The sequence below is a fragment of the Apteryx mantelli genome, chromosome 4, assembly GCF_036417845.1.
Source record: "Apteryx mantelli isolate bAptMan1 chromosome 4, bAptMan1.hap1, whole genome shotgun sequence".
In the NCBI taxonomy this organism is placed as follows: domain Eukaryota; kingdom Metazoa; phylum Chordata; class Aves; order Apterygiformes; family Apterygidae; genus Apteryx; species Apteryx mantelli.
The window spans coordinates 65,695,353-65,709,828 of NC_089981.1; the positions used below are offsets into that span (position 1 = coordinate 65,695,353).

Sequence of the window (14,476 nt, forward strand, 5' to 3'; positions counted from 1 at the left end):
GAATTGCTTTTATGTCTTAATTATAATAATAGGTCTGTATTCAATATTATATCTAAGCCCCAGGAATAAAACCTTCCTTTTTGTTTAGAAGTCAACAGTAATCTTCAACATTTAATTTTTCTCTTATTTTAGAGGTATGTCAACAGACAAAAATATGCATAAATACCTAGTGTGCAGCACAGCTCCATCTCTTACACTAAGTAAATTTATTTTTATTCAAAAGTAAAAAATGCTTATGTGCTTATTTCATAAATCCCCCTAACACACCTTCTAAATTATATAGAATGCTTTTCTCATTCTTGAAGAAGCCATAAAGTCTAGTTTTAGTGAAATAACTACTGCAGATATTCCTCAAAACATTTTTTAAATGTTTTTTTCCAAATGTGCAGGCCAGGAAGTGGGCTACTATATTTGGCAGGCATCCTTCCTGATCAGCAAATGTCATGGTCCCCGTAGGCCTCCGCTGCAGAAAAAGGTTCAGCCCTTTCAGATCACTGCCCCTGTCAACCCTGCAGGAAAACTGCATCACCAGGGGCATCCCAAGGCTGCACACTGGGGAAGAAGGTAAATGTGGGTATGTCAGGGAAGGGAGAGGGGACAGGCATGACTCAGCTGGTGGGTCTGAACAGGGCTGTGACCACTGTCTGCTTTCATGGCAAGGTGGGAAGATAGATGCCAAGCCTCTTTTGTGTTGTGCTGTGGGCTGCAAAAGGCTGTGGCCACAGATCTGTTTAGTAACCTGCCTGCTGTTGGTGACTCAGTAGGGGACACCCTCCCCACACCTGGAGGCCTGAGGGCTCAGAGCCATACCATGAGGTGCTGTTATGGAGGTGGTATAGATAACTCGGTGAGAGGCACTTTTATAGGATTGTAGGATAATTGAGTTTGGAAGGGACCTCAAGAGGTCTCCAGTTCAACCTCCTGCTCAAAGCAGGATCGGCTGCGAGGTCAGACCAGGTCACTCAGGGCTTTATCCGGTCAGGTCTTGAAAACCTCCAAGGTTGGAGACTGCACAACCTCTCTGAGCAACCTGCTCCACTGTTTGACTTTCCCAGCCTGTGCCATTACCACAGCACAGAAGGATAGCCTGCTGTCTTTGAAGCAGTCCATACCTCAGTGCTCCAGAATCAATAAACTTTCCCGGCTTTAGCCATGACCAAGAGGTTTGCAGAACTGCTAACCCTTGTCTGGATTTGTGTTTAATGGGTATGAGCCAACATGTTTAAACTAACCTCTTCTTCCAGTGCAAGCACAATAGGAGCTCGCACCCAGCATCCCACTTGCACTCAGAGCACATGTGCAGAGGTTTTTCATGCTCTCTGAATCCCATCATACATGCTCCCAGCAGGGAGAGCCTTACCTTGAGAGCCAAGAGATGTGCAGGGATGGCCATACAACCTGCACACGGCCTGGGCACTAGCTAGGCTGTCTCTCTGCATGCTGGGCACAGATAGCACCTCTTGTATTATCACCCCCTCATGATGAATACTGATGAATGCGTTTACATCTCTGCAAGCGCTTGCTGCCTGACCCTGATGTGCTCACAGTCCCAGCAGGCAGGTGGAGTGCTCTGTGGATGTCATGCCACTGGCGGGGAGGGACATTGTTGTGTTGTGAGACACCCCCAACCAACACAGCTCCCCCAGAGTCTCCTCATTGTAGCTCCTCACAGCACTTGGAGGGGAAGGTGGACCACCAGCCACAGGCAAAACACCCTGAGCTAGAACTGCCTTTCTCACTGAGAAACTCTCTCTCTCCCCTTTTTCATTGTTGTGTTTATCAGCTCCACTCTGGCCCATAGCCCCCTACTGATTGAGACTGGCGTCTGAGGTGGTTCTGCCAGTATATTGCCGGCTGGATATCTCCCTGCCCTAAGCTCTGCTGATGTGTCCCAGTTTCTTCCCAAGTCCTCATCCTCAGTAATTCTGTGCTCTTCCAGGTTCCTGGAGGACAAGACAGCTGGAGGTACAGGGCGAAATGCAGTTTGCTCAGTGTGAGCATAGGTACCATACTTGATGCTACGGTCTGTCATGACACCCAAGTCCATTCCCCCTGGTCTGCAGGTCCCTGGTAGGCTGTGTAAATGAGGGACTGGCTCAAAACAGACTATCTGGCATATCCTTGGGCTGTCAGCCAGTGCTACTTAGCTCTTCTAGGACCTCACAGCTCTTGGTACTTTGATTCTATTCAATTTCACAGCTAACCCGGTTGATCTAGGAGACCTGGAAAGGTCACTTCATTGCTCCAGTGATCTCTGCTGGTGATTCAGGAGGGATCATATTTCCCCTCAATCAGTACTTATAATGCCTGTGTGGCATTAGGGAACTGCACTACAGGAGACCGCATGGCTGTGCTACACTGCCCACATGAGTGATTCGGCATGGGGGCAGCATTCCCCATGAGTCAGTAGTGGCTCCGGGTCCTACCTAGAGGGACGAAGAGCTGTCCCAAGTGGTCTTACAGCTGCCACTGTTGCTGTGCAGCGGGAAGGGTTCCAATGCCTCCTCATTGATAGCAACTTGGGACACTTTCATAAGGGTGGGTGTTTTCTGGCCTATTTCCAACTGCTCTCATGTCCTCTTGGAGGTTCAGCTGAATATGGGGCTCTTCATGCCCTGTCCTAACATAATAGTGTAGCAGTGTTCTGTGGTTTCTTAAATAACTGTCTCGCTTCTTTCAGAAGTGGCTACATTTCAGAGGTGGGTAAAGCAAGCTCTTCCCTGTTTGTCTGTTCTTCTGCAGGACATGCTGTCTTTAGTATCCCTCTTACCTCTTTCACCACCTCTGCTTATGGGGAGGATTGTCTTTTTGCTGCTTACACTGTGCAGCTGATGAGATGATTGGGATAATTTATCACAATGGTCTTTTAATTGCTTGTTCAGCACTCCGCTGTGGAGCACCGCGCCACTCTGTGATGGTGGGGAGGGACAGTGATGGGGTGTCAGGCTGAGGCTGCTGTGTTAGTGTGTGGTGAGGGGCCTGCTGCTCTCAGTGATCCTGGCTCTGTGGATGCTTGCTTGCTCCTAGGAGGCTTTTAACTTTAATAAAATCTCTGGGTGATAAGGAGGCGGCAGCATGGAGGGACACAGCAATGACAGGATGATTTAAATGGCCTTTCGGTGCCACTTCATCTTCACAGACATCATAGATCAGATTAGCAAGGGATTGAGGAAAGGAAGGGGGAAAATGGGGGACAGGGTGATGGAGGGAGGGGAGGGGGACCCATGTTCATTCTGGTAAGCAGATGGACAGGCTGTGTCTCCCCCCACCCCTTCTCTGCTGTTCCCTGCTATCATCTACAGATGGAGACACCTGAGTCTGCCCTCGAGGGCATCTCACCCTCCCCAGCAGCTCTTCCCATGCCTACCCCATGAACGTTTCTCTGCTCCTACCTGCCCACACAGAGACTGTCCATACCTGCTCTAAGAACGCTACCGTCTTTCCCCTAATTTTCCTCCTCATTACCAGACACCACTATTCTTCCCCATGGGGATTTTCTTCTTCATATGCCAGGCAAATGTTCTTAAATACCCCTGACCGTATAAACATCTTCATGCCCCCTACACAGACCCCTCCCTGAAAGCCCTGAAGGACACTGTGGTAGATGCCAGCAGCTACCCCATGCATTTGTCAGTGTGAGGGGCTGCAAGAACTCTGCCTGGGACTATTGGCATGTGCGACCCCTCGCTCCCTCTAGTATCGACATGCGGGGGCTGCCTCCCCTCCCTGGCAGGTGCCCTGCTGTGGGTGGCAGTGTGTGACAGGCTCCTACCTCCTCACAGATCTCTCGCAATCTGGGGAAGCTCTACAGCGAAATGATCTTTGTGAATGGCTTTGTCCACTGTGACCCGCACCCAGGCAATGTGCTGGTGAAGAAATGCCCAGCCTCTGGCAAGGCCCATATTATCCTCCTGGACCATGGCCTCTACCAGGTATGTGATTATGGGGGGCTTCCAGGGCCTGTCGGGCTGCCTGTGGGTATCAGGCAGGAAGCCCAGCTGCAGCTTTGCCCCCTGAAACCCATATGAAGGAATTTTTCCTATTACTCCCATCACCCTTCCAGGGAATTTCCTGACTGCAAAATGGGGTGCATGGAGCAGCTTTGGGGAGCAGGGCTTTCTCCCCTGGTCCCTTGTCCTCCATGGACTTCCCAGGGCCACGTCTCCCTCCCCAGGTGCTGAGCGAGTCATTCCGCATGGACTACTGTTGCCTTTGGCAGGCCCTCATCAAGGCTGACATGAAGAGAGTGCAGAAGTACAGCCAGCGGCTTGGGGCAGGGGATTTGTACCCTCTCTTTGCCTGCATGCTCACCGCCAGGTCCTGGGAGTCTGTCAACAGGGGCATTGACCAGGCGCCAGTCTCAGCCAGTGAGGTAGGTCCTGTGTACTCTTCCTTCTCCTCGGGTACCTTTCCATTTTGCAACCACCTGCATCACTGATATTGCTGTGATGTTGGGCAAACCCTGGCAGCTCTGTAGGAGAGTCTGCACTGATGACTGAGCTAGAGAAAGCCAGGCATCCTTCTGCAATGTGTTTTATGGTGACTGAACTTAATTTCCCAGTTTTACTTGTCATGGGTTGCTTGAATTTTGAGTATTTTGATGGCTAAGTGTTCACCAGTTCTGGCAGAGGAAACATTTGTAAATCAACCCTTTCTTAAAAAGTGTTGAATGCAGCTGTGCTGGGAACCAGTAAGGAGGATAAGGTGTGGTAGAAGAGACATAAAGGCTTGGTGGGAAGACATGAGAAGGATAATTATCATTATTCATGTAAATGATTATCAGCACTGATACATACTCCTAAAAACCCTTGGAAATTACCTCCTGATCAGAAACCCTATTAACTTGGAGTCAAGGTTGCTTAACTGCAAATTCTGTCAACTCAATCACTACATACCTAGGAAATTGCCACTTAAGTTTTCTCCCCCTTTCCTATCCACACATGCTGGGATCCTTCTCACACCTAGCGCTCCTGGCACACTACCTTAAGAATAGTAGCAGCCCCATCAGCCATGCTGTTTGTAGAGATCAGCATGTAACGATGTGATTTGAGTAAATGGACCAGTGTTTGTGGCGAGAAACACTTTGTATCCTATGGTTTGTTTTTATCTGGGTGCATTTGTAGTAGATAGGATGAAATTCATTTAAGTAGCATTAAAATATTATACTGTGAAATTGTCTTCTGGAAACTCCTTTGGGTCAAGGTTTGATTTTGATGGATGTGGCTGAATTTGCTGTACCATACTGCCATTATCCACAATAATGAGTAGGTCAGACACCTTGGGTAATGGAACCCCCCCAAGTAGTATGATTGCTTCATACCTGAGCTAGTTCTCTGTGTATCAGAAATAATAGAAGCATTGTCTAGCGGTTCTGTGCTTGATCTGATAAGTTCTGGAGCTGGTCACTCCAGAAATAAAGCTCAGAGGCAACCAAGTGACTCCAGAAAGATCTGACTTCAATACGAGGCTGGTGTTGAGTCTGAGCTAATAAGCCACATTCGTCCCAAACTGGCTTGTGTAAATTGTGCCAGAGGTGTGACTGCAGCCGCATGGTGCCTTGTGCAGGCTAATGAACTTTGTCAGAGCTGAGTTGCACGTGTGGAGCCAGCTCTGTTGTCTTTGCTGACATGACACAACTCATGCTGAAACTGGAAAATCCTGCCTCAGATAATGGGAAGCTGAACAGATGTGCTGTGGCATTAGGAAATGAGCTGCTGCTTGCCCTTAGTTTGGAGGTGAATTTGAGAGATTGTATCAGCAGCAAGAGCCAAGCACTGTGTAGGCAGGCGCCATGAGCACAGAGCTCTGCACAGTGTGCATGGGGACATATTGCCAAGGGAGTAGCCTATAAGACAAGGAAGTAACTCTCCTGATACAAAGCCTTGGCTATGCTCAGCCTTAGCTATGTTCAGTTTTGGGCACTGCATCTTGAGAAAGGTGTGATGAAACTGGGGAGAGTTCAGTGGGAAGCCACAAGAAGAGCTGGATATCAAGCAGATGCAACCCATGAACAAAGTCTGAGCAAGCTAGGGCAGAAAAAGTCTACAAAAGGGCAGGCTGAGGAGAGACATGATAGCAATTCTCAAATCTGTTAGACTGCTGCAAACAGGGCAAGAGGTAATGGGCTTAAAATTCAGCTAAGGAGATTTGGGTAAACCATGAGAAACGCAGTATCTAATGGCAAAGCTAGTGAAACACTGGCACAGATGGTCTTGGGAGGATGTGGATCGCATCACCAGGGAGTTTTAGGAGCAGGCTAGGCAAACATCTGTGAGGATTGCCATAGGTGTAGTTGTTACTGCTGTGAGGCAAGGCCAGGCAGCTGACCGCTCATGGTGGCTGCTAGCCTTATCTGATTTTATTATTGTGTTTTGCTGCATCTTGCAGCAGTCTCTGCTATTGCAGCCAAGGGGCTTTTCTCAGGTCCTGTGGCGTAGCTCATTTCTTTGCCTGTGCACAGGCTTCATCCTTGACAGAAAATGACAGTTCTGATGACAGATGATGTGGTTGTTTTGTGGTGTGGACAGACAGCTGGAGCTAAAAATAAAAAGGAAAGAAGTAGGAAAGAAAACAAGAGATTACCTATATGTGCAAAATAAAATAGCTTCTGCAATGATGCTGGTTGGGATAAAGGGATAAGAATCTCAGGGAGGAATTTTCTGCCAGCAAACAGTGGAACAGCTTTTAGGAGGGCTAAGCCTTCTTGTTGAAGCTTTGTGCATTTGGTCAGTGTTGGAGGCAGGGCATGGGGATCCATGTGTTGGCACCAAAACAACTGGGATGCTGTGTGAGCTGTATGCATCTCTGACCATCATGAGCCGCACAGTAGGTTTGTACAGCCCATTGGTCTGTCCCTGTATAATAAATCTTAATTTCACGAAGGGTGGGTGTTAGATCCTCTATCGTGAAATATAAGGCTGCCATCCCTCCTTCTATGGGAGAAAAGGTTTTAGACATGCCCTTCCCCTTCCCCCAAAAGGAACCCCTTCCCTCTAGAGGTAGTCATATTTACTGCCCTCTGCATGTGCCCTGCTGGATTCTGGAGTGTTCAAATGTTCCAGAGACTTTTATTTGGATTTTCTGATTCATGTCATGGCCTCGAGGAAGAGGAAGTGGCACTGCATGTGTATGAGATCAGCTCCACACCATGCTCTCCTACATTCACTGGGATGCTGGATGAACTTTCAGATCTAAAAAGAGGCAGAAGACTGAGGGCTGTCTGTCTTCCATGCTAAGGCTGCTTGTCTTTGGAGGGAAGCCCATCTTAAGTGGCCCTGACCCTTGCCTGATCATTGTCATCAGGCTTTGTGATCCTGGGCAGGGATCTTGCCTTGGGCAGGGTATTTGTTGGAAGCTGGGAGACCACAGAACGTGAAGGATTGCTCTGTGTGTCCTTGGTCTTACAGTCTTTCCTTAAGCATCTGCTATTGACTGTTGCCAGACGGATGCAGGACTAGATGGACCCTTAATCTGACTTAGTGACAGTTTTGTGAACTTGTGGGTTAGCATGAAAGTATGCATGATGTTTTCTCACCCCTGTTGAGCTGTGTTGATGACAGAGGACTAGACTAGACCTTGGAAACAGCTTCCTTAGTATAACATGGAGCCATCAGTTGCATGGGATGGCAAAATATGAGTGACAAGGAGTTGCCTGGCTGGCTTTGCAGCTTTCCCCCACCTTCCTGATCAGTCCTGCGGTACCTGCAGCTCTCTCAGCTTTTGGACTGGTGAGGCAAAGCTGTCTGAAAGCTGCAAGGGCGGTAATGATGCCCGATTGCTGTGCGCTGCTTGGGGCCAAGAACTGAGATAGCAGCTAGAGCCCTGTTGTCCTGAGAGGTTATTAATCCTGCCAGTGAGGCGAAGGGTCCTTATCCCACTGAAGGGTTGGTGGAATATGGCAAGAATGAGCTGTGCCTGTGCTGTGAGTGCTTGGGACAGCCTGGTGCCTGCAGCAAAACAACAGGAAGAGCTTTTTAGCTTCTGGCCTACAGTTACGGTCTAGCAAAACACCTTCTCCTCCTGCCAAATCTCAGCCACATCTGGACATGGGTTTCCCATGCTCTCTCAACCTCTCTCTCCTGTCTCCTGTCATGTCCATGACCTGGCTGGCCACAGGATGTGGAAATCCGGTCCAATGCTGCTGCTTACCTACCCCAGATCACCCAGCTCCTCAACAATGTCCCCCGCCAGATGCTGCTGCTGCTGAAGACCAATGACTTGTTACGGGGGATTGAGTCAGCCCTGCACACGCGGGCCAGTGCCAGCTCCTTCCTCAACATGTCTCGCTGCTGCATCAGAGCTGTCTCCACGTGAGTTTCTTCCCTGGGCACCAGAGGCCTAACATGGATCTTGCCCTCCTACCCTCGGCTATGGACCTCTCCACATCTGCTGGGTCCTACCCCTTCTCATTTATGCATCTCATCCTCTTTCTGTGCTGTTTCCACTCTCACCAGCCTCTTCTCAGGACCAGTCTCTCATCTGGGGCTGGGGACATGGGTGGTGTTGGAGACCTTAGGGTAGTGTTTTGGGTTTGGCCCTGTAACTCTCTCCAGAAGAGGGGAAGGGGCTTCCTGCTTATTATAGGCATCACTACTGGAAAGTACTTGTAGGTAGGAAAGATCTGTGGGTTCATGGCTGTTTCTGCAGCCTGATTTAGGGATCAGGGCTGATTGTGACGCTTAAAACCCAGGAACAGGAACCAGGCAACTGGTTTCCATCTGTGGATCTGATCCCTACTCACTCTTGTAAGTCAGTTCACTTCTGCTGCCTCAGATTCTTCCAGGCTAACTGAGTGGTGGGAAGAGAACCAGGATCCCACATGAGCAGGCTGTCTCTTCTGCCAGATTTATGCTAAGAAGGCATTCCCCAGCTCCTCAGGAATATTTGCTTGGAGGAAATCCCTACTCCCTGGAGTCCCCACTACCGGTGATGCTCCAGGAGTGGGATGGTCCCCTCCCCATGGGGAGGATTTGTTGTACTGAAGATGTAGGACAGGCTTCCTTCCTGCCGGGCTACATGCTGCAGGATTTAATGCCACTGTTTTTCATTCTAGGTATCAGAAGAGCAAGAGTCGCTCGCTTTACAGAAGGGCCCAGATCTCACTCACAGAAGCCCTGAGCCTGTGGCAGATCAACTTGTATGAAGTCTTCCTGTGGCTGAAAGGGTCCCGGCTGGGGAACTGGGTCATTGGTCTCCTGAGCCGGATGCACCATTCCACGCACTGATGTGAACTGGTGGGAGAGGCCTGGGTGCTTGCTCTCTCCTGCTCTCCACGGCACATTTGCCTTTCTGACTGTTTCTGTCTATTCCACGGGCTATTCTGGGGTCTTGTTCCTTGTTACATGCTGCACTGTCCCTGCCTGTTACAGCATTAGCTTTCTCTGTGGCAGTGAGAGATGGGAGCTGGGTGCCAAGGCTCTGTGGTTTTAGGCTTTAGGAAAGGGAAGGGGGGATACGGTGTGCTGGGAAGGGCAGGATATTCATTGGCCTCTCTGTTCCCCATCTGGACAGGACCCTAGTGGCAAATTCCAGTGGGACTGCACAGGAAACAAAAACCTTTCCTGAGGTTTTTTTTGAATCATCCTACAAAATTTTAGAGAATCACAGGCCTGCCTAGAATGCCTCAAAATATTTTACAGCCCTTCGGAGAGAGGCAGTAAGTCCTTTTAAAATCTGATAGGGTTTGTATTAGTAAATGCAGAGTCTCCTTAGTCTGATTTCTGTTCAGGTGTGCAGAGAGTTTCTCAAAGAGGAATATGATCTAGCATAGAGCTGGCACTATCGGATTCACTCGCAGCACTGGGACAAAGAAGGACCTAATGGTGAGAGCAGTGGACTGGGAGCCTGGCTTTCTGAGGCCCATCTCCAGTCCTGTCAGCAAGTGCCTCTGTGGTTTTGGACTTTTCCTGGCCTATTTCCTCACAAGTGAAATGGGGGAAAGGACAGTGGTCCGGTCTCTTATCCAAAATTCAGGGAAGGCAGGAGGAATGCCAACTTAGTGCTGTGAAACTGCTGGTAATGTATGTGTACTGTACAGCACTGCCACACAGCAAAATAAATGTGTTGCATCAAAGACCTACAGGGGAGGGATGCCTGGCTGTGCACTCAGGGTGACATTTTGGCCTCTAACCTCAGTCCAATTTCCGTTTCTCCACTGAGTGAGTGATGTCAGGCAGTGATGTTAACTCTTTACAAGCCAAATGAAATGCCACCTCAGTCCTTCCTCTGCCCAAGAGGTTTGTTCCATGTCCAGGTCCTCTGGTGCTGTGTCAGACGTGTATTGGGATGTGGTGATGGAGCTGGTGTTGTTTTGCTGGGGTGATGCACCACTCCTTGCCACGCAGATCCATGCCGAGCCTGCCTCCTGCCTGCCTGTGGGAGCGTGCTGCAGCCCATCCATGAGATGTCACCATCCCCATGCTGTGCACTGAGCATTTTGTCTCCTCACTGCCTGTGACATTTCACTGCTTCTGCTTCAGATGAAAACCTGCCATTTGCTCGGTGGTGCAAGTGACAGGTCTGATGGCTCTGACTCTGCAGCTACAGGATGAGTGCCAGAAAGTCTTGTCCAGAGGCCTCCTTTTTGCCAGGCATACCTCGGATCTCGGGAGATGTCCCAGCTCCTTGCGAAGATTCCTGTAGCCAGCAAGGGTGGATGGAGGTGACTGCTTGGATCATTTCAGCCTTACTCAGAAACTGTAGTGGTGAACGGGGACTCCCATGCTGGGCACAAAGGATGGGATGGGAACTTGCCTTCACTGTCAGCAAGCTTGTTAAGCTGAGGGTCATTAATCAGCCACCAAGCAGTGCCTGAGTGCAAGCCATGAGAATGCATTTTCCCAGTTTGCATTTTCCCAGTTTGCACAGGTGTGAGAACCCACCTCGCAGTGTGTCCATTTGCGTGGGAGGGGAGGCAGGGCATAGAAGTGGGGGTGAGTGCATGTGTCAGTCCTTTGTGATGAGCTGATTCTCTTGCTGGCTGTGTGGGAGAGGGAAGGGATGTAATCCAGAAAAGGTACCTGACTCTGCCTGTGTGCTTGGGCATGAATGAGTCAGTGATTGCAGAAGTGTCCTTTGTTGTGGCGGTGATTACGTGTGTGTGTGCATGTGCATGTGTGCGTGTGTGTGCACAGCCCTGTGGCTTAGGACTGCCTGGAAGGGGTATCTGATTGTTTGAGTTGTCGATGGAGAATTACTGAATGTGAGTTTTTGGTCTCCTGTGCAGACCAAATCCCTGACACCAGCATTAGCTTTCTGAGCCCTTTCTGTGATGGGGGTAGAACCTGGAGCGACGCACACTCCTGTCTTTGTTAAGAGCAAAAAAAGAAGCCCGGTAAGACCAAATGTCCTGGCAAAGCCTGTCCCCAACCTGTGCAATGACAGGTCAGAAATTCTCCCTACTTCTGGCCTGTGTGACACCATCTGGGAATGGAATGGGGATAATTGCAGTGACGAGACTAAGTCGACAAGGAATCATGGTGGCCCTGGGGTATTGGTCCTGCAGCCTGTACATGAGTAATCTGTGCTCATGTGAGCAGTCTCACTGAATCAGTGCCTTGCTTAGGCAATTAAAGCCTGTAGGCTGGCCACTGTGCGTGGACCTGTCTCATTCTCTTCACAAGTAGAGAGCTCTGCTTGCAACGTGGCTAGGTGCACGCAATGAAGTCCAGGAGAGCCTCTAGCAGTTGTCACCGACTGCACGGCCCCTTGTAGCTGCCCCCGCAGATGCCTTTGCAGTTTCCTGTGGACACGTCTGGACAGACTGACTGGAGTGCTGTCTGAGTCTTACAAACATCTGTGTGTGAAAGCTCTTCTCTCAACAAGACTCTCATCATACCCCTGATTTTCAGAGGATCCTGTGTGGTGGAGAGGCTCCCCGAAGCTGATGTTTGCATTAACCACTGATTTTAGAGCCTGCAGCCTGTTCTCAGTCAAGCCTGTGCTTTCACACCACCTAAATCCAGCCATGCAATTGCTAATCACACTGCCTGAGGAAGGTGCTAGCTCTAAACATGGAAGGGAACTAACTAGCAGCCCCTTTGACTGTCATTTTTGGCAGCATGCGGCAGATAGAGAGCAGGGCGTATTTGAAAGAGCTTTGTCTATTGGCATTAGACTCTGCCAGACGACTGCGTGCTTCAGTATTAGCAGTGGGACTCCTCAGCCAGTTTTGCTTAGCCCTCACCCTTCCCAGAGCCAATCAATGAGGGTTTGCCTGAGGAAAGAACAAGCAAACACCCGGAGTTTGACCCTTTAACATTCCTGCCTTGTCTTTTTGCTGAAAGCTCTCAAAGTTGAATGTGTTAAAAGGGTTTTGAAAAGACACCTCCTCATCCCGTGGGTAACCTGGATCAGCTCTGTGCACCTGGCCTTCTTTTTCCACAATCTGAATTTATTGATGTTTTCATCACCAGCAGACAGCCTTTTGCAGTTGCTTGCAGTTGGCACATGGGCTATTCTCTGCCTAGGTTCAGCTGTGAAGGAACTGAAATTTCACAGTGCTCCCTGTTTAGTGCAGACACTAACCATTTGCCTTGAAGCAAACTCCTGAGCCCACAAACTCCTCAGTACTTGCAAGTGTGATGTTAGAGCTGGAGCCAGAGATGCAAAGCTGATGGGCAGCTCCTAGCTCCTCTAATATGAAATATTAAGTTGTGGCCTCATGGAATGTCCCATCCTAAAGGCTCTCAGTGCTCTCAGAAGTGTTGAGGAGACAGCAGTCATTTCATCCAGCATTTAAATGTACCATCATTAGGTTGGGCGGAAGTGGGAAATGGGACCGGGGGGGTGATGATGTTGCCATGCAATACTGTGCAAGTGTTTAGGACATGAAGTGAACAGGCTTTTTTTATATCCAGCTGAAGAAAAAGCCAGAGAGAGCAGTAGTCCTGGCAAAACACCACAGCCTTTACCTAACACATCCAGTGAACTTTAATGATGACAAGTGGGTGGCATACAGATTTGCAGATCAAGGCTGCGTGGTGCCCTCTGCCATCTCGCAGGGGTGTGTGAATGTTGTGCAGTTGCAGCTTTCTGGATGAGTCACTCCCTGGTTCTTGTGGCAAGACACTGTGGCCAATGTGCAGCCGGGCCAACCCCAAAGTCATTCCCCTCCTAAATGACCCCCCTTGGGTAACCAGCGCCACCTTCCAACCCTGCTCTTGGCAGGTTTCTTCCACCCCCACTACTGCTCCTCTCACTGCACCCCCAGTACCCCTCTCTCCCCCCTACCCTGAGCCTAAGGGGTACGGGCGGGCTGCTGGGTCCTGGAGCCATCAGGGCAGTGATGCAGCATGTGGCAAGCTGTGCCAGGACACCCTGCATTTGGGTGAGATCTGGAGGGGCCCAGTCCTCAGGGCAGCCATCTCTCCCTCTGCAGGACCTGACAACTGGATGGCTAGAAATGGGGAGAGGGGGATTTCTTCCTCCTCCTGGGCTCCTCTCTAGGTACAAGAGGCTGGGGCTGGCTCGGGCCCCTGCAGCCTGAGCTGTGGCCTTCCCCATCTCACCCCAGGGGATGTGTTTGCCCCTGGTGATGGAGGAAAGCAAGTATTGCTGCTTTCCACCTCAAAAGGCACAGAGCAAACAAACAGTACTGAGACACAGGGGTGTGGGGTGGGGGCCGTGGCTGGTCCTGGGAGCGGGGATCTGCTGGTGTTGCCGAGCTGGGAGGTGGGAGGGATGCTTCAGAGGCCCCCACCACGCTGAATAAATCTGTGTCCACTTGGAGGCTGCTGATCCTCTGACAGCTTGAATAGAGGTGCTGCAAGGTGTAACAGGAGGGAGGGAAAAGGGAAAGGGAGTAATTGGAGCCTGTGAGTTTATTCATCACCTCCCTTTTAATGTCTGCAGCAAAGCAGCAGAACAGCTGCTTTCTGATCCGCACCAAAGAGCCGTCTCTGTCCTGATGCCCGGAGGCCCAGCCTAAGGTCTCAATCGCTGTAAGAGCACAGCAGCTCCCCGGGGACTCCTGCTGCCTCTGTGCTGCTACCCTTTGAAGCTGAGCAGTGCCCGTGAAGGCCCTGGCTCCTTGACACCTCGGCCAAGGCTGCAGTGCTGCTGACTGCCTGGGCTGTTAAACCTCCCCGGGGCAGTTCCCTGGGCAGCCAGGGCTGGGCCAGGGGAGGCCGGCCAGGGGAAGTCTAGTCACAAGTGTTGCTGCTGCACAAGTATGCTTGTCATTTCTCTGCTGACAGCACCAACCCAAGGGCTAGCCCTGCCTTTGAGGGCTGGGTTTGCAACTGCACAGCTCACCTCACCTACGTGCGGGAGGTGCTGACAGCTGAGCAAATCAGTCACGAGCAAACTGAACTGGGCTCCAAACAAGGCCACAGAGGAGAGGTGCTCCCACCATCCTCACTTCTGTGTTACTCCAGAAAATCCTGGGAGAGGCTGCCAGGCTGCTGGCTTGATGAGACCCCCCCCCTCCTTTGTGCATATCTCTGTAAGCAAGCTGCTGCGACTGCTCTGCACTCAC

The 14,476-nt window shown here is 50.4% G+C and overlaps 1 protein-coding gene across 5 annotated transcripts in view; it reads left to right on the forward strand.

Moving 5' to 3' along the window:
* ADCK1 (aarF domain containing kinase 1) overlaps positions 1-10,072 on the forward strand; it is an 88,491-nt gene extending 78,419 nt beyond the window's left edge. For all 5 annotated transcript variants that reach the window (XM_067296879.1, XM_067296882.1, XM_067296883.1 and 2 more), the window contains 4 exons: positions 3,783-3,932; positions 4,175-4,372; positions 8,116-8,309; positions 9,053-10,072. In XM_067296879.1, coding sequence (XP_067152980.1) covers positions 3,783-3,932; positions 4,175-4,372; positions 8,116-8,309; positions 9,053-9,224 — 714 coding nt within the window. In that variant the 3' untranslated portion in view covers positions 9,225-10,072. The remainder of the gene's footprint in view (positions 1-3,782; positions 3,933-4,174; positions 4,373-8,115; positions 8,310-9,052) is intronic.
* Positions 10,073-14,476: the final 4,404 nt, after the last annotated feature.